This window comes from Felis catus, chromosome B4 (genome assembly GCF_018350175.1).
Source record: "Felis catus isolate Fca126 chromosome B4, F.catus_Fca126_mat1.0, whole genome shotgun sequence".
NCBI classification, from domain to species: domain Eukaryota; kingdom Metazoa; phylum Chordata; class Mammalia; order Carnivora; family Felidae; genus Felis; species Felis catus.
Window position 1 is genome coordinate 38,657,894 of NC_058374.1, and position 19,741 is coordinate 38,677,634.

A 19,741-nucleotide genomic window follows, 5' to 3' on the forward strand; every position below is an offset into this window, starting at 1 on the left:
GTGACAAGTTGCAGGTGAGGAGCTCAGAGGTCATCCTCGTCCGCGACCACATGTACGTGGAAATCGCTGCCAGTGTTCCGGGCTGGGGTGGGAACGAAGAGTGAATGTGCCATGTGGGCCCAGGAGCAGGAGGGGGCTTCTCCTTCCTCTTCAGGGCAGTGGCCAGGTCGGCAGTGCCCCAGAACACCAAACTTTAGGACCCCATCCTGCAGCTGCTGTGTCCCAAAGCCCCCAGAGGTTTGCTGAGAATTGACCCTCTATCGAAGGTCCAGCTAGAATGTAGTCCCTAAAAATCCCCCCTAAGGAGATTTACCAGAAGGAACCCTGTGGCCGTGGAGCCAGGGGCTAGTCATGAACTAGGGGTGGTGACCCTCCAACATCCTCTGAGCACCAACCAAGTCAGAGGTGTGTGGGTGTAAGCCATTTCGTCTATGCCTACTGTGGTTCCAGCTCCCGCCCACCCATGAGGATGCTGGCCACGTCCCTGTGCTGTCTGCTTTTGGGGGGCAGAGTGAAGTCCTCTGGATCACAGGACAATGGGATGCACTGACCGCTCAGCACTGGGCTCCAGTGAAATGAGCTAAAGCCATGGAAGGCAGGCTGCCTGGCTGGGCAGGAGAGGAGATGTTCTTATCAGGACAGGGCTGGGCATTGCTTCTCCCCGGGGATGTCTAATGACTAGGTTAGAGCCATGGGTGGTGGGCTCAGCCCCTGAGAGGGGGTGAATGAGATGACCCTGGGGGTGCTCCCCACCACCCCGGCCGTGTGCTGTGGTGGGAGAGCTGCCTCTCCATCTGCACTCAGCAAAGGGCACACGAGAAAGATGGCTTGCCAGCAGCAGCACAGTGGGCTTGGTACCCATACGAGAGCTCCTTCAAAATGGCCACGACCAGGGCTTCCTGAGACAAGATGTTTATCCACCCAAAGACTTATTGGATGCTAACTTGTACAAGCACCTAGAGTATATGGTGAAGGACCCAGACCAACCCCTGCGTTTACAGAGCCAGCAATCTGACAGGAACTGCAGAAGAGCAAACAGGATTGCAACTCGGTGCTGTGATCGTGATATTCACGGGTGGGAGACATGCTGACCCCAACTTGGGGAGCCGATGTCACTGCTGAGAGTTAAAGACAGGAGTTAACCTGGAGGGGATTGGAAGGTGAGCCCTGGTGATGTCATTGGGGCCAGCGCACAGAGCGTGAAGGGGGTGTCTGGAGAGAGCAGCAGCCACCAGATCACAAGATCCTAAGCCAGGTTAGAGCTTGAACTTGAAACCAAGAGTGGTGGGAGCCCGCTGACAGGCTTGAAGCCATGTGCGGCCGGCTCAGATCTGCCTTTGGGAAGGATCGCTTGGAGAGTGGTAAGGTGGGACAGGGTGGATGCCGGGACTTCAAGGAGGGGCTGTGTCAGTGACTTAAGTGAGAGGTGACTGAACCCTCAGGGAAGCGTCAGTGGGAGGGAGAAAAACACCAGGTCTGAGAGAAAATTGAGAGACTTAGTGATTAACTAGATTTACTACATTTACTTGGGGGGGGTGCTGGGGGGAGAGGAGCATTCGGGCCACTCATCCAACATGACGTCCCTCGCCCTGGACAGGTAGATGACTGCACCAAATGGAGGGCGAGTGTGTTTTCCAGGTTCCGTGCTCGTGTGCAAGTGGAGACCAGTGTGATATAATTAAATCTCTCCTTTGGTTTGCATTGAGCTTTGCAGCTTGCAAAATGCTCTCATATCCATGATCTGGCTTCCTCCTGACCTCCACTATTTTATCGGCTGTCATCATGCCTGAACTTTCAACGTTAGGGATGTGCTAAATCTGGGTGCCACTTGTTTGGGAGCTGGAGGGTCTGAATTACTCATTCTGCATATGATACCACTGTGAGCCCTGGGTAGTCACTGAACGTGTCTTGCTTTCCTCATCTGCAAGATGAGGACAATACCGATTTTACAGATTTGCTGCAAGGATTAAATAAAACCATGCATGTAAAGACCTCCAGCTTATTCCTAGACCAGGCTAAGTGCTTAGCAAGAAATGGGTCAAGTCTGGGTCCTCAGGAGTCATCAGACTAGAGGTATAACCCCAAGGAAGAGCATCCCCCTGCTTGAAAGCTGGGGACACAGGAGAGTCATCTGGACAGGGGAGTCGGTATATGGGGGCAGGTAGTGAGCCATGGCGGGGGGCGAAGACGTGTGGGCTCAGTGGGCGAGCTTCCCTCATGCCTCCATTTTGCTCTGGGATGGCCCGGTTGCCGCATTCACTGCTCCACAGAAACAAGAGGGAAGTCAGATTAAATGAATGTCGTTTTGGACACGAAAATATTGGCATTGCAATGGTCCCTTCTAAAGCATTCGGCAAAGATGAGGAAGCTATTGATTTAGCCATCTCGTTTTTGCTGAGTTTAATGACAGCTGTGGAGATGGACTATTGTGTCTCCTTAAGCTAACAAAAAGCGTAACGACACTCCACGGGGCACGCTTGGGCCGGTCTCTCCGAAGCTGCTTGCTGGAATCGCCCCTTTGTGGCCCTACAGACTGCCAGGCAGCTGAGAGCCAGCCAGGGCAAACCCGCGGTGTCCCTTTGTTCAGAGGAGAGCGGGAAGCCAGCAGAGCAGGGCCACTCTGTGGTCTGTGGCTGGGTCTGCTGGGTGGAGCCTGTTGGTCAGAGATTTTCCTTCTGGTGGCTACAGAGCTGTGAGATCTAGCCTGGCCCAGCATGCAGAGCAGGGCTGTTTCGACATGCGGACAAGGCGAGCCTGTGTCCTGTCATTAAATGGCATCAGGAAGCTCCTTGCCTTTTGCCCCAACTTGGCCCCACTGAATTCCTGGGATCCTGACATATTCTCAATACATTTCTTCTCCCTGGAAGGGGACACCAGTTCCTGAAAGGACTCAGCCTTACAGCTTGGCAACTCCGGGAGACATGTTGAATTTGATCTCCTCCCCAGCTTGGGGATCTCTAACCCCCAATTAGGGATTTATGAGCTGCTTTCCATATTTTAGAAGGCCGGCAGAAATTGCCCATGACCTCTTCAAGAGTGCCCAGACTGATGGGAACATAGCCCTGTTGGCTCTGGCTGGCCTACGCGTGTCCTCAGTGCAGTGATGCTGTTTGCACCTTGCTGATGGGAAGGGCCGGACTGAAGCTTTGCTCACTGCCCTCTTCACCCTTGGCCTGATCCAAAAGATCCCTCTGGGTCCCTCGCAGCTGCCTCTCCTTTGCGCCCAGTCCTTGCTTGACAGAGTTTCATCCCAGGACAGAAGTTGAAGGAAAAGGGAAGTAGGAGCTTCCATGTACTTGTTTTTAAGAAGAAGGTAAGTGGAATGATCCAGGATTTGGAGCCTGTGTCTCCTCCACCCCCACCAGCAGCCTCTATTCTCAGCTGGGGGGGGACGGAGTGGGAACCAGGGTCCCAGCTCAGAGCAGCCCACCTGGTGGCAACATGACAGCCTGGCACTGGGACTGACACGAGGCATTGGCACCAGCTGGGGAGCAGTGGCAGCCGACAGGCCACGCAGCAGCCACCAAGGACAGCTTCACACAGCTGCTCGATGCTGCCCACCTACCTGAGGCCCCAGTTGGCCACCAGAGCCATTTTATTTTTTATTTTTGATGTTTGTTTATTCATTTTGGGAGAGCGAGCGAGCAGGGGAGGGGCAGAGAGGGAAAGAGAGAGAATCCCAAGGAGGATCCATGCTGTCAATGTAGAGCCTGATGAAGGGCTTGACCCACCAACCATGAGATCGTGACCTGAGCCGAAACCCAGAGTTGGACGTTTGACTGAGCCACCCAGGCGCTCCTACAGCCATTTCAGACAGCAGTTACACTCACCCATGGCGCTCCTGTGTGCAGCAGGGAGAGGCGCAGAGGGGCGCCCGTCTGTCCCAGGCACGTTTGTGTGCTTCTGTACATGTGTACACACATTCATACTCATAGTGATGGTGGAGGTGAGATGTCTAGGTCCAACAAGATAGGAGACCTTGGATAGGCCCAAATGGTGCATTTCTCAACATCCAGGCCATCAGAGGGCTGCTGCTGTGATTGGTGAATGATCTCGACCAAAGGGGAGGGAGAGACACACGGGAGCTGGCCTGGGCTGCAGACTCCAACTGCTTAGCAAGTGACAGGCCCCTTCCAGCTTCTCCCCAGGCAAGAGGCTCACTTCTAGTCTGCCTCCCCACCGCACCCCACTCCCGCCATCTTGGGGTCCTCAGTGTCTGGCTTTCCCAGGTACTGTTCAGGCTCACTCACTGACCTGCCTCAAGTTCTCTAGACAGAATAGTGAATGAAATCAAGTCAATGCATCAAAGCATTTACTTCCTTTTAGCTCCACACTGGGCAACCTGATGCCCTCAGCTCCTCTGACTTGTAAGATTGAAGTCTTTCCACATTTGGATGAAAAAGCATCCCACTATTGACTTGGAGATGGACAAATTAGATGGTCTAGGGGCCCAGGTAGCAGTAGGCGTGCATGTCTTAGCTTCCAACACTCAGCTGGGGCCCAAGGGCCAGCCAGAGAGGGCCCCTCGCCCCTGACTTGTCACCACACCCGGCATCTGCTGCAGCCAGCACGGGGCGATACCGCGGCAGGATGTGCAGGCCGGAGGCTCACTGACAGAGGCCGCCATCCATCGTGGTGAGTGGTGCGGGGATGCCGGCTGACCAAAGGCGGACAGCTTTAAGAGGAACACGATTCAAGCTCGCTCATTTGAGCTTGGCTCTTGCCAAGGAGCCAGGAGCCAATGGCACACACATGCAAGCGAGGTCAGTTCAGAGGAAAGGTGGGAGCTGATAAAAGAAGGGTAAGCAGGACCCCAATCACTGGGTTTCCTAATAGGGCTCCTCCTTCCTCCCCTTCTCCCCATGACTGTCTGCTTCCGCTTGTACGGTAGATTGAAACACATCTGATGAGCTACCTGGGATTTCACTGCAGAGGAGGAAAAAAGCAACAGAAGGTAGTCCTAGATACAATTCCTTTATTATCATGCCACCCAGCATGTGAGGCCAGGCTGACGCTGAGGCCGGCTAAGGAGAGGGCATATTTACAACCAGGGCAACTTCTCTATAGGCGGGAGGTTAAGGCAACTTCTCTGTTTCTAGAATACTGTGATGATCCCATATCCATGGGCCAGCTGGTTCCAGAAGCCCATTTGGCCTAATCCTGGGCTGCCTGGAATTCCTAGGGGCACTTGCACAGGGTGACTCGGGGGCATAAGCAGGAGAGGAAGGGGGCGCATGTGCTAAACTAGAAAGTGGGGGTGCTGAGAATGGAGCCAGACTCTCCCAAGGCACACAGAAGGCAGTGGGAAAAGGGGGCTGGGAACCTGATCTGTTTCCTTCTGGGAGGAGGACCCAGGCACCTGGTCTCCCGGCCGAGATAACAGACCCACCCAGAGGGCACTGCTGGAGAGGCACATTTCTGGCCAGCTGGACAGCCTGAGGGGCTTCGGAACTCTGGGGGGTTGTGGCACACACAGGAAGGTGGCAGAGTGTCCTTTGTGGCGTGGTCTAAAGCAGTGGTTCTCAGAGGGTGGTTCCAGGGGCGGCAGCACCAACAGCACCTGGGAACTCATTAGATGGCAAGTCCTTGGCCTCACCCCTGCAGATGTGGAGCTCAGGGGTGAAACTTGGCAGTCTGTTGGAAAGCCCTCCAGGTGGCCGGATGCTTCCTCAAGTTTGAGAACTGCTGGTTCAGACACATCACCGGCATCCTCGGGGATGTGAGCACCACACAGCAGTGACATGGAAGATGGGTTCTGTCCTTTGCTAATCAACTGCCTTCCCCTCCCCCTCCCCTTCTCTCCCCAGGCCCGAAGTGGCCAGAAAGTAGCAAACATTTTCAAGGCAGAAAGTGGGGTGGGTGGTGATGAAAGTGTTTCAATTCACTTTCCCCACCTCCAACCCCAGGCATGGACCAGAGTGACAGATCCTAAGACTGAAACTGGCTGCAGAGCTCAAGAGTCCCGGGGGGCTCACTACCCTCACCCCCCTCAGTGCTGCATTGGCCCCTCCAGGTCTAAGCACACAGGGTGAGCAGCCTGGTGAGATTTCAGGCCACCCCCTCCCTACGACAGCGACCACACTGTGCCGGCCCAGAGTCCCGCATCGACAACACAGGGGAGGCAAAAGTAGCACAAGGTGGTTAACATCACCACCCGGGGTGCCTCCCCCCTGCCCAGGGCGGCTCTGAGTGCATGAAACCTGAGGTTTCTTCCCTGGCCCCCAGTACGGAGCAGGGAGAGGGGTGTACCATGCCCTCATCAGCCCTCCACGGCCCCACATGTGATCTCTGCGTGGGCACCAGATTCCACACCCTGTTTGCGGTTTCTGATTGCTCAGGTCTGGTCTGCCCTCACTTGGTGTCAGCGTTGGCACTCGAGGTGATAGGCTGGCTGTTCCCCTGGGCGACGGTTCCCCAGGGCCGCCTGCTGCCTGAGCCACTCCACCAGGAGGGCCTGGCTGTCAGTCTGAAAGGAGCCACACTGCTCTGCTGATTGCAAATGTCCAGGGTGCGCTGGGCCGGGGCCGGATGGATGGTTTCATCCAGTCTGGGAGGGGGTTCCAGTCTGCGGCTGTTAGTGCCCCTGAGGGTCCTGCACGGCAGCCTGACAGCTTACTGCAGAGATGGGGAGTTGCAGGATGCTGAGGAGAGGGGGCTCTCAGCCTGGCTCCCCTTGCTTCTACCCGGCTGGGGGTGGCATGTCGACAACCACTGCTACTGACTGGCCAACCTCAATTTCTCCGAGCCTTAATTTCATCATCTGCAGAGTGGGGGGAATAGTACCTTCCCATTGTGATCACCGGGAGAGAAAGCACTTACACGACTAACATACTCTAAGCACACAGTAGGCCTTCAGTAACCACAAGGCCCTGGACGCTCCCCCATGGCGAGGCCGGAGGGACCCCTGGGGTTGGGGCAAGGCTGGCGGGAGAGGTAGGGAGAAGAAAAGGGTGGTCACAAACATTTTAAACAAGACTTCATCTCCTCACCAAACACTGAGTTTCATTCTTGCCTCCCCCAACACAGGTCATCTGGAGAGTGGGGGACATGCGGTGCCCTGGGGTTGTCCACCGCTGAGCGCTGTGGGAGGGAAGGCCGAGGTTGTGGGGACTCAGGTTGTGTGCATCCCAGCATCCGCCATGTTCTGACCTTTACAAAATGCTGGCTTCTTTTCTGGGTCCCAGTGTGTAGGGGCCTTTTGCTCACACAGGACTGAGGACAGCTTTCAACAGTCATGGCTCACTCTCTCTCTGTCTCCAAGCAGGGCCCTGGGGGCAGTCATCCTGGGCGGCGCAGATCTGCGTCCTCTCAGGTGGGGTGGGCACACCTCACTGGGGACGGCATTCTTGGCTCCAGACCCCAGCCCTTTGTATGCCCTGAGCGGGGAGCCTGTCACATCCTGGGCCTCAGTTCCCTCTAACCCTCACCCCTCCCAAGCTGTGAGCATGAGCTAGCTGGTCACCATTCCCAAAAGCTCTGGGTCATTCTCTCTCTGTAGCTTGGTCCATCCATCCTTCAGCTGCCCTCTGGGTGGGCAGGTGCCCAGGGTGGAATCACCTGCCCTTAGCCTAGGACAGCCTAACCCACCTCGGGGGGCAGGGACAGACAACAAGGTGTGCAAGCGATCCCGCCCATCCCCCTGTCCCCATCTCCACAAGCCCAGCTGAACTCAGTAAAGAGTTCAGGGACTCCGCCAGGGGCTGACATGTCCCACAGGACACAGCGCCTCCCCGGGCATCGCTGCCTGCCCAGGAGGAACTCTCTCTCTCAGCCCTCACTTGGTAACACCTGGCAGCCTGCGCCCAGCTGCACACAGCTTGGGAGTCAGTCATTTCTCAACTGTCCGCACGAGTCCCAGGAAGCTGGAGGGCAGCAAAGCTAGTCACAGCACAATTTCTTCCAGCCTTGGTGCAGTCTGGGATTGCTGGAAAGTTGGTATCCTGTTAATGAACTTGTATCAGCAGCCCCAGGGCCGTGAGGGTGGAGGAGAGAAGCCGCAAGATTCCCCAGGATAGGGGAGGCCATCTGCCCCCGGAACCTGGTCTTCCCTCTGTGCATGTGGGGAATCCCTGTTCTGAGCAAGTACGGTTTCTGTGCAGTTGAGGGCTGTGTTTAGGGACAGCAGTGAGCTGTGTATGGGAGGGAGAACACCCTTCACCCAGGACTCCCCAGGTCACCAAGAACTGAGCTCATCAGACTGGGGCCTAGAATGAGTTAGGAGGTAAGGTGTGACCTTTCTTGCCCTTGATCTTGGCAACAAGGGGCCACTCTCTCATGGTGGGATGTAAGAGGGTCCCCAGCACGGGAAGCACGGCACCTGGAAGGTGGGAAGCCAGGTGTGGGGTTCTCTCGCTACAAGTTACCCACTTGTAATAGGTATTTGGAGGGGGAGGGTCTCGTCTCCATGGCTGTCTTACAAGTTGACACCTGTTCTTTGGAAAACTGCCAGCATCTATATTCTGCATTTTCTAGGATTTTCTTTCTGTTCTGTTCTCCCTTAGTATTTGAGAAAATTCTTCCTGAAAATTCCCTGCCTGATTCAGAGACGCAAGAGAGAACCAAAAGAAGCCACTATATTCACTCTGGGAAGCAGAGCGAGGGCTCCTGGAGACAGAATGGTGGTGGCCATATGTGGTTGGGGATTGTGGGCCCAGGAAAAATGGGGTTCCAGGCACAGCACCCTTCTCAGAGCTGTACCTTCTCAGTGGCTCCAACTTTGCAGGGTCTGTGATTTAGCCTAATCAGGAAGGATTTTTACTCCCACCGACACAAAGGGCTGGAGATCATTTAAAACACCTGGCATTCCAGAGAATCAGGCCCTAGAGGGGAGACCCCTGAGGGTCATTTACTGTAGACTGGAGCTCAAGGCCATGGTCTTCTGCGGTACCTCTCCCAGGGAAGGTTTCTAGGCTGGATGCAAGGTCCTGGTGCAGCATGTGCTGGTGTGGCCACTTTACCTGCCTTCCTCCCTGCCCTGGTGGCCCCACCAGCCTGCTGCTGCCCAACCCCAGTTCCGGGGCCTCACCTCAGGCCTCTCTGCTGCCAGACCCTGCGGGAAGGAACCAGACCCCAGACCGCCGGGGTACTCCCAGGTGAGGAGGTGTGGGGGCGGGCAGATCAAAGGGCTGGATCTTCTGGGGCAGAGCCAACCCTAACTGCTTCCATCCCCCCGCCGGTAAGCACTTCCCCGTGGGTAGAGAAAAACACACCAAGCAGAGACAAGAAGAGGGGTGCTCAGCACCAGTGGGGAGATCATGTGCCCCATGCAGGCATCCCAGGGGGGCTTTCAGACCTTCATTCTAGGTTCTGGAGCTGGGAGGGAGTGGAGGGTCTGATTATCACCCTCCTGTCGTCCACAGGATCCCCAGGCCTGGTGAGGGGTGCTGGTTGTTGTTTCCACACAGGATGGGTCCCCCCTGCCTGGGTGGGAATCACAGGAGCCATAGTCTTGGGCACTTGGTGGATCCAAAGGGGCTGCGAAGAGTAGGGGGAGTTTCTGGGAGTTTCTAGGTGAGCTGGTGCTGACTCTGCAGGCCTGGAAGATGGGATTTGGGCACCTGTCCTTGTGAGGGGCAGTCGGAGGGGAACGCATTTGGCCGTTAGTAAAAATGCAGCTGGAGCCTCCGGTGCAAGCAACAGGTGAGAACCATCCCGCAGATCTGCCAGGTGGAGAGAGCAGAGGAGCAACGAGAAATCAGAACCCCATGAAGCTGCTCTCCCGCAGTGCCCTGCAGCAGGCTTCTCCCTCTTGGGCACACACATGGGGACCTGGATAAAGGGCAGATTCCAACTCAGGAGATCTGGGATGGGGCCCGAGATTCTGCTTTCTAACAAGCAGTGCACTGCTGGTCTGTGGTCCTAGATCTCCAGAGATGGCCCGATTTCATCAGATCCTGAGCCGCAGCAGTTCCACTCCCTTGTTGCTGTCTGTGTCTCGCTGCTCTCAGACTCCAGAGTAAAAGCAAGGTTCATAGTTGATTCACAGAAGCCACTGGGGAAACTGAGGCTCTGAAAGGAGCACCTGGAGCTGTCCCCAACTTGTCCTATAAGTTAGCTGGGAATGAGGCACCAGACCCAGGCCCTAGGAGCCTGCCTAATAGCCTCTCTGTCACACCCACTAGCTGAACGAGAAGAGCATCCTGCCCAGAGCAGGGCAGTACTGGGCAATCGCTGTCCCCCTGGGGGGCCTCACTTTTCCAATCTCTAAAATGCAGGACAAGATGTGGATGTGTCAGACCCCGGAGACCCATGCCTGTGATCTTTCCATGGTAATGATGCCGTTGGATCCAGACTCCCCACCCACAGGAAAGAGGGCGCTGCTAGGGCAGCCCCATGAATGTCCTGTGGCACATGGGCGAAGATGGATCTCCCCGAAGATAGGGAACAATGCCCCATCATTGCCAAATTTTTCCAATAGCTGCTGCTGGCCTGATCTTGCTAGAGCCCCTCTGGATGCACCCGGAGCTCTGACCAGTGGGAGGAGGGCAGGCTGATGAAGACGCTCATGGGCTAGCAGGCATTTGGTTTCTCTTTGCAAGGCTAGCTGGCCTGAGGTGGCAGAGGATGAGCCCTTCTTCTTCCCCCCTCCTCTCTCCTCTCCACCCCTACATGGGAGGAGGGCAGAACCCCGTGAGTGCAGCTTTCAGACTTGGTACCAAGAGCAGTGCCGATCTCCTTCCCGACTCAGTGCCACAAGCTGAAGGCAGCTTGAGAGGTTATCTTGTCTCCCACTGGCTTTAAGCAGGTGCCATTGCAGCCCTTCCAGCCAGGTGTCGTGCAGCACCCTCTCTTCCCCATCCCCATGTCGTGGTTTGATGGCTAATGTGTGGGGTCATCTGGATCTTTCTTTCTGCAGGCGTGGAGGGGGGGAGGCCAGATGGGAAGAGCTGGGCCAGCACGGACTTGAGGCCACATCTACAGTGGACAGTTTGTGCTGGGGGACCGGGAGGTCGGAGCTTGCCCATAACTGCACTTCTGTAGAAGATGTGTGTTCCCACCAGGGAGCCTCCCAGGGAAGGCAGGGTGCATGTCCGCACACACGCCCCCACCTTGACACATGCAGCGGGGCTAAGGATGCACTCACAACATGTCTACACAGGTCTGCACACACGTGCACGTACACGTGCACACACACAAGCACCTTGATTCATGCAGAGGAGCAGTGGAAGCTATCGGATCCCTGGTACCGCCCTCTCCTTCCTGATGGAGGACGTGGACGAATCAGCACCCACAGCTTTGCGTGGCCAGCACGGGGTGAGCAGAGGAAACACGTGGTAATGAGTGCAGGAACAGGAATGGAGGAGGATGCGTGGAGATGGCTGCGGGGGCGCCCAGCTTGCGTGGGGGCCTGGCCGTGTGGTGCATGGCGCCCTCTTCTGGCAGCCTGCCTAGGTACAGCATTTGCCACATGGGGCTGTTAACAACAGGGAGGTGGCATGGTTTCAGCTGCTTTTGAGGTTTTTGGGCCAGGACTTGATTGTCACCAAGAGAACCAAGGAAGGGCCAGGGAGGCCCCAGGAAGCCAATCCAATGTCATCTTTCAGTTTCCCTTTTACTGACCTGCAGATCCCAATCTCTGCTGTCGTGTGAGTTTTCTGGGTTCTGCAACATGTTTCCATCTACAGGACGGGAATGTTGGGATAGAAGTAGGAATGGGGTAGTTTCTGTTTAGGGCTGTGTGATCCTGGGCACAGATATAACCCTCTCTGAGTCTCAAATCTCAATAGGGAAACATCTAATCTGTTCACTGCTTGGTAGCCTTCCCTGGAAACAGTCTTTAAAAACCAGGACGACAGGACCAACATCAGGGTTCCCAGCCCCTCCTGCATCCTGAGGCTTTGACAGGCCAGGTCATAGCTCCCCAGAGCCCTCAGGATAAAGCCCTCCCTCCACTGCAGCAGGCCAGGGCTCTGCCAATTCAATTCTCTCGCCCTGTTACTCTTTCCCCTCTTGCTTTTTCCCATCAAACTCCTTCAAGATTTAATTATATATCACTTCCTCCAGGAAGCCTTCTGTGACTGCCCTGACAGGTTAGGGCCTCCTACATGCTCCCCCAAGCCCCAAGTCTCACACTTTCACAGTGCCTCTGATGGCATGTGACAACCCATGTTCTACATGCCTCCTGCCTCGAGTGAAAGCTTCCTGGGAGAAGGAACCACATCCTGCCCACTGGTGTGGCCCCAGCACTGGCCATGGCACCTGGCACCTAGAGGTTCTCATTACAAAACTAACAACGAATGCTCACTCTGCATGGCTTCTGGGTGGGAGACTCCCAGAGTCTGTGTGTGAGCAGGGCAGTAGGAAAAGGGGGCAGAGCCACTATGTCCTTCCTGGGTAGAAGTTTCTCTGCCAGAGTTACCCCAAGGTGGAGTGCCTCCAGAGTCCACCCAAAAGGGGAAGCTGGTGTACAACAGAGAGACCTGGAGTTGGGGTCCTGGCTGGCTCTGCCACGGTGGCCATGTGACTGTTAGCAAGTGACCATGTCGCTGGGCTTGGTGTCTTCAGGTATATGTGAAAGGGGTGGGCCCAGTGTTCTCTATCCTAGGTGCACATGTGAATCACCTGGGGAGCTTGAAAAAACACCCAGGCACAGGACTCGTCCCATCTATCTGAGCCTGAATCCTTGGCATGGGGCCCGAGCAAGGGTACTTTTCAAATCTGATTGTCATGTGCAGCCGGGGCTGATGGCACTGGCCTAGATAACCGGTAAGGTCCTTCCAGAAAGAAGAGTCTGATTTGGAGGTAACTCCAGACCCCAATTATCCCTGTCAGGTCTGAAAACCAGAGCAGTGATGGCCACGTGCCCACGTGGACAGAGGGGCCCTACAGGGTCTTGCTGAAAGGAACAGGTGCACGCAGCAGCAGGGCAGGGACCTGCAGCCCATCACATGCGGGTCTCCCCACTTCAGGGTCCCTGCCTGCCCCCAACCTCTGCCTCGACCTGCAGCCACAGACAGCTTCGTGCTTCACAGGGACCACTGCTGGAAAACTCCAATTGTTAGCAAGTTCTCCAGCCTGTCTCCTTGTAAATTCTACCTGTTATTCTTGTCTGTCCTCCGGTACCTCCCAGGAATGTGCCCTCCCCCACCTGCCTGCCTTTGGGTGGTTAAGGACTGTGATGGTGCCATCTTCTCCCTGGCCCTTGACCTCTCCCACATCTGAATTCCAGGTGCCCTATGGCTCTTGTCGTTCATGTGGGCCAGTGTTCTCAGCCAGGCTGCACACTGGACCCACCAGAGAGCTTCACAAGTATGCTGGTGCCTGGGTGCCAGCCCCAGACAAAGTGATTTAATTGTGCTGGGGTGCAGCCGGGGCCTTGGGCAGTTTTAAAACTCCCCAGGTGGTCCCCATGTGCAGCCCAGGTTGAGGCCTGTGGCCGTGGAGGCTCTGTGGAGATCCTGTCTCCCCCCAGCCTGCTACGATCTAAGCATGTCAGCCCTGGTCCACACATCCACGGGGCGACAAGTGACAGGTTGCCAAATGGCTGGAATCGGGGTTTGTTATGTTTGTCACATCCTCTGCTTGGTGTTCACAGTATGCACAAGACATGCCTCAACATTCTAGAATATGGTGGCACAGGAGTCACACTGAGGCAGGGTTCTTACCAAAATTCATGGAACCTTACAGCCCCAACTCCTGCTTCAACCACAGCAGCACCACCTCACGCTTGTTTAATACTGCGGGCTCCTACGTGAGATTTCCATGGGTTATAGAATTCTGCCACTTAAAGGAAGGCTCAACAATGTCCATCTCCTCCGTTCTATAGGGAAGGAAGCCAAGGCTCAGGGAGGGAACATGACTTCCTCAGGATCACATCAGAAGAGGAGAGGTCCTCTGACTTCATAGCAAGGTCTCCTCTAGTCCTGGGGACTAGGGAAACATGAGCCACCACCTTGGCCTTTTATCTCCTGAGCCTTGGGAGTCTCTGAAGTGCCAGGCTGGGCATGTGTGGGGATACCTACACTGGTGGAGGGTGACTGTGAGCTTAGGGACACGACTGGTGTGAGCCCTTCAAGGCTGGTGGCCAACCGGGACTTGGGCAATTTAGTTCCAGCATTGGCCAGCAGAGGGGGCTGTAACCGAGGCTTGGCTGCTGCAGGACAGGCTTCAGCCAGAGTCGGTGGAGAATCTGGGCTATGGATGGGGGTCCACAGTGGTGGCTGGGTGAAGCTCTCTCTGAGGGACACTTGGCGCCATTCCACAGAGAGCTCTGGAGGACCGAGACTTCATGGTCGGGGATGTTTACAAGGAGGAAGCCCCTCTGCAGCGGGCAGGCACCCTCCTGACAACATGGCCTCCCAGCAGTACTTTCACAGGGTACTTGTTTCACCTTCACCTTGGGCTTGGGGCACTGGCAGACCCACTCCCTGCTCCAGGCCTCACTGCCCCTGTCTTCAGCTTCTCCGGGCTCCCACAGCCAGAGAGACCAGGAGGAAATGGATGGGGAGTGTGGTCCTGGCCTGGTCAGTGTCCATGCACAGCAGGCCCCCTCAGCACCTGAAGGAGACAGCAGGTTTCTGGAAACTTCAGTTGGCGCTGGAGCACAGAGCAGCCCCTTCCTCAGCTCCCACTGGGGTATGTGGGACAGAAGGCCTGCCTTAGGGTCCTGCAAAAGAGGGGCTCTGCTTAATGCCCCCTGGGGCTCCCGGCCTGCATGCTAACTATGGAGACAAGGGGGAGCTGCTCTGGCCAGGAAACAATGAGGGCTTTTTTGAGAGACAATGTGCCCAGGTGGAGATGATAAAAATAATGATGGTACCATTTATTGAACACCTGCTATCTGCTCATCAGTGACAAGTGATTTACATATATATTGCTAATCCTCTCACCAAACTAGATATAATTAGCCCCATTTTACAAACAAGGAACTGAGGCTCAGAGATGAAATAACCAGCCTGAGGTTGCCTGGTCCCCCCCCTCCTCCAGAGTGTCGAGCCCAGTGGAGGAGGCTGCAGCTAGGTCCTCTGAACGCACAGACTGATGTGGGCAGGGAGAGCGGTGATCTGGAAGGAACCCCACACTGGCAGCCTCCCTGAGCCAGCTGCTGATACCAGCCCCTGCTTTGCTTTCCAAAGAAATCTGTGTTGGCGGTTGGGGAGGTGCGGGGTGGGGGGAGGGGGCTGGCAAAAGCAAATGACCAAGAGCCAGGAGACCTGGGTGCCACTTCAGTATGTGACACCCTGGGTAAGTCTTTTCTCTGGGTCTCAACTTTCTGATCTGTAAAATGGGAGCACACGTACTACCTCGCCTGGCCCAGGTCTCAGGTCGTGGTGGGGATCTAATGATAGAAAGCACCTGAAACCACTCTGAAGTCTACAGATGGCTAACAACCACTTCCACTGACTGGAGGCCTTCACCCGTGCCCGGCACAGTGAGTGTGTCACACTCATCACCTCGTTCTTCTCTAGACCTTATGTGGTTCGGGAAATGAGCCACATTTTGTGGTCAGAGAAGCTGCGGGCAGGGCTGTAACTGCTCTAAGTCATACAGGAGCAGAGGAAGGGTTCGATCCGGGTCCTCTGAGGTCCCAGCCTCTCACCCCTTTCCTCATCAGTGCAGGTGGTCCCGGGGGTGGGAAGGGTGGGGCAGTGCTGAGCTCCCTCTAGAACCTGCTGGGCCGAAGCAGAGTGCCAGGCAAGGTGGGTGTGCAGGGCCATTGCCCCTGTATCTGCCCCAGCCTGAGGGTGCCCTCCTGACTCCTCTGTATGGACCTTTGACTAAAGCAGATCTGAGAGTGACACTGACTTCCTGGGTGACAGCAGAGGGAGGGGTGGAACAGTGAAACTGAGCAAAAGACATCGCTCAAAGAGCTGGGAGTACACGGGGAGTGCACATCCACGGGCATGTGTGTGCGCACACACACACACACAAGAATTGGTACTTGTACATGCACACACATATACACACATGCACAAGCACACCTAAACGCACGTACATGCATACAACCCCATGTACACATAGATGCATGCGGGTAATCCATGTGCACACACACACACCTACGTGCACACACAGAGGGTGCATGCACATACCTGAGCCCACACTCACACTCCTCCCAGGTCTCTTACAAGTTCAAGTTGTCCCCCAGGCCCCCAGGCATTTTCCTTCATCCTTTCTGGGGAAGAGAGTGACCATGTGATTCATTCCTGGCTGCCAAGGGCAAGTGGCGAGAAGAGGAGGGGAGGAGAGGGCAGGACAGGGCATGGGTGTGCAGAGGGTCAGTGATTTGTGATCTCTGCCGATGGGAGAGGGGTTCAGAACTCTTCCAAACAACCCCCTCTCCTAATCCGCTCTCCAACTCACCTGCAGACAGGCCACCCCGATGCCCACTGCCCCCATGAGCAGCAGGTGGTCAGCCAGGAACTGCTCCAGCTTGCTGACGCAGCCTCCCTGTAAGGTAACGGTAGGTCACGCACACCGGCGTGAAGTAGGCGAGGCTGCGGAGGGAAGGGCTGGCTGGTGCTGCATCCACCCCGCTGAGGGCAGGCCAGAGGTTTAATGGGCCTGCTCCAGCCTTTCAACTGCCCACAGGCTTCTCGGGTGATTCAGGGGCATGCCATGATGTCTCAGAACCTCCCACCAGTAGCTGCTTGTCCCCAAGCTGCTTCGTGGAGACCAGTGACAGCCCTGTGCGGTCTCACAGCCAATGAGAAAGCGTGTTCTGCTTCTCCCCGCCCCTCTGCCCGAGCCCCCCATTTGGGGTGGGGTGGGGTGGGGTGTGCTCTGCATGCCTCAGCTGGAGCTTGGGCGCTCACCTCCACCTTGTAGATGTTGGAAGGATGGGCCCGCTGCCCACAGCGGGCCACCACCGTCTTGCAGCAGCTGTCCGGCACCCGGCGGCCCTCGGCCTCCTGAGACAGGATGTATGCGCTGTGCTGCCAGTCGGCGGAGCTGTTACTTCCACAGCACTTGAACTAGAAAGACAGAAGGAGGCTGGAGGTGAAGACCTGGCAGGAGGCTCCTCTGGTCCCTCCGTGTCAGGGCTTCAGGACTCGTTATTCAAATACTAACTCAAGCACAAATAGGGATTTGTTCTCCCTGCGAATTTTCCCCTTTGCCTGTTTTGAGCAGGGAGCTGGGCTTTTGGGGGCCCTTCTCTCCAGGAAGGTGCAGAAGCTGGCTGCAAGACACCTTATGGCTACCTTCTATCCATGCAAGTCCTTTAAGGAGATTACGCTGGGCATCCTGACAGCAGGGAGAGTCTCTGAGAAGACGGGTGGGGAGATAGATGGAGGTGGGTCCCTGAGAGAGTGGGGCTGTATACCCCAGGAGAGCTCACACCACACGGGGGTGTTTTCCTGGTCACCCAGAGAGGCAGGACCTCAGGAACAGGGACCCAGCCTTGCCAGAGGTTCCTGGACCCTCATTCAGACCCTGAAGCCTCAGAGCCCACAGACCTGTAGGGAGGGACACAGAGAGTGTCCCAGAGCCACAGTGTGGGCAGATCAGTGTTGACCAGGGGGTGGAGTTGGCGCTAGGTAAGACCTGGGTCATCTGTGCCACTCCAGAGCAGGAAAGCACCAACCCAGGTCTCCAGTGATGCAGACACAACGGGACACTGGTTCTCTCTTGCCCTTGAGTTGAGGGACTGAGAATCCAAGTCCCTGTGTGAGCCACACAGGCAGCTGTTTTGAGACTGTCTCTGGTGTGTGGAGGTGCAGGCCGGGTGGGAGGTACGTTCAGTACAGTTAACAGGTGTTTGATAGGCACCTACTATGTGCCAGGAGTGAAGCTAGCACTGGGCTCACACATGAGTAATATGGTTCCTGGTTTTCTGAAGCTTCTCAGTGACTACAGCTTAGTAGGGGAGACATCGGGAGCTGTGGAGGAAGGGGCTAGTGGAAAGGTCCCACAAGGAAGAGGAGGAGGCAGGAGGCAGGCAGAACAGAACAGCACATGGAGCCAGGAACAGCACAGTGTGTGCTAGGTGTCATGTGGGATTATACTGCGGTGTGTCCCCGGGCAGGTTATCTAGCCTCTCTGGGCTTCAGTTTCGTCACGTGTAAATGGGGCTCAGGAAGCCCCTCCACACCGCTCTGTGTGAAGACGGCAAGAGGCAATTCTGTGAAGCCCTGAGAAGCGAGCCCTGCAGGGGGGAGCAGTTAGTGACACCCTCTATGCTAAGATCGTTTTGTGAATGCAGGCATGTGGGTGTCATTTACATACTGGGGTGCAGCCCGCAGCCCAGATGCTGGCCTTGGCCTGAAGCCACTGCCTTCTCAGGGCTGCTTCCTCACGCCTAGGATGCGGGCCTGGGCCCAGGCTCCCTCGTGCCCCTCTGATTCTAACTGTTGCTGGCATGTGTGAGGTCGTGCCCACATGCTCAGGTGCCCATGGAGGAGGCCTGGGGCAGTGACAGATAGTGGCTCCCAGCTGTGCCCTTTCTCATGCTGTTCCCTACTCTCTGACTGCCCCTCCCATCCTTTCTAACTAGGCAAACCCAGGCCCTCCTTCCTGCTTCCCCCCTTGGCCTTCCCAGCTCTGTTCTCCACTCAGAGGGTCCTCCCAGCCTAGCACTGACTGCGTGTGTTGGGCTCCCCAACTAAGGCCCCGAGGGCAGGGATTCAGGCTCAGTGCTTCATGTGGGAGGCCCTAAAAATGCAGACTGAGCTTTGGGCTGACCAGCAGGGTATGTGTGGGCTAAGTGTGTGGGTGTGGATGTGGATGTGTGTACCTATGTGTACATGAGTGCCCTCAGCCACTATCGCAGAGCACAAGAGACCCCTCGGCACAGAGCCTACTGGGATCCAAGCCAGTCTTGGGGAGACGGAGAAGGTGCCTCCCCAGCTGAGCTAAGATGCTAACCTCTACTCCACTCACTGGCCTGGTATTCCTGGCAGAAAGACCAAGGCCTCAGGCCGAGGGTGGGGTCTGTAGATACAGGATAGAGCAGAGACCACAGGCTAAGGTGGCAGGGAGAAGGGGGACCAGAGTGGGCCGGTAGAGTTTCCTCAAATTTTCAGACGTGAAACCATCAGGATCCTGGAGTCACACTGTTTGACAGAACTTTCTGCAATGATGGAAATGCTTTATATCTGTCCTGTGCAATTCGGTGGCGTCTATGGCTGTTGGGCACTGGAATGTGGCTAGTGACTGAGGAACTGAATTTTGTAATGTAAATTTAACTAGCTGCACATGGCTAGTGGCTACCATACTGCACAAGGCAGGTCTGGGGGCCATTTGTCCCTTCCCTACTTCTGGCAGGACCACGGGCCTCACTGAAGGGGTCTGCTGGGCCTCTTCTTGGAGGGACCACCTTTCTGTCCCCCAGCGTTCCGCCCCACGGCTCACAACTGGGAAGTTCTTGCAGCAGTCTGGCTGAAATAGCTCTGCCTGTTACAGTTCACTCATACGGGACCTCAGCTGTCAGCCCCCAGAGGAGGAAGAAGACAGCCCTGCTGATGGAAGGAGCCCAGATCCCGGCCAGGAGAGAAGTTCTTCTCCTGATGCAGCCAGCTTCCTGCCCGCAAGGGCCCTAGGGGTGGGACCTGGAGGAGGCAGTCAAGGGGGCCGTGGTGGGGCCAGGGCACAGGAGGAAGAAGGAAAGGGCCAGGATTCAACTTGCCCTTTTCATGGTGGTGGGGACTTCCGCATACGCGATGGTACTGAATGATCAACACGCGCAGTGAGGCTTCGTTTGGAGGCAAATGAAGCTCAGAGAAGGTAAGTAACCTGTCCTGGGTTACACAGACAGGAAGGGACAGAGTCGGAATTTGAATCTGCTTGGCCTTCAAGCCCAGGGGGC

General features: G+C 56.1%; 1 protein-coding gene across 7 annotated transcripts in view; it reads right to left on the bottom strand.

Moving 5' to 3' along the window:
- Positions 1-4,958: 4,958 nt before the first annotated feature.
- Positions 4,959-19,741, bottom strand: part of TSPAN11 (tetraspanin 11) — a 74,202-nt gene continuing 59,419 nt past the window's right edge. For 2 of the 7 annotated variants that reach the window (XM_045061260.1, XM_045061261.1), the window contains exons 6-8: positions 16,752-16,910; positions 16,300-16,386; positions 11,533-14,605 (exon numbers count right to left, since the gene is read on the bottom strand). In XM_045061260.1, the coding sequence (XP_044917195.1) occupies positions 13,985-14,605; positions 16,300-16,386; positions 16,752-16,910 (867 nt within the window). In that variant the 3' untranslated portion in view covers positions 11,533-13,984. Of the gene's footprint in view, positions 9,660-11,532; positions 14,606-16,028; positions 16,147-16,299; positions 16,387-16,751; positions 16,911-19,741 lie in introns of those variants that run through there. The other 5 variants (XM_023256683.2, XM_045061262.1, XM_023256684.2 and 2 more) reach the window with 5 other exon arrangements.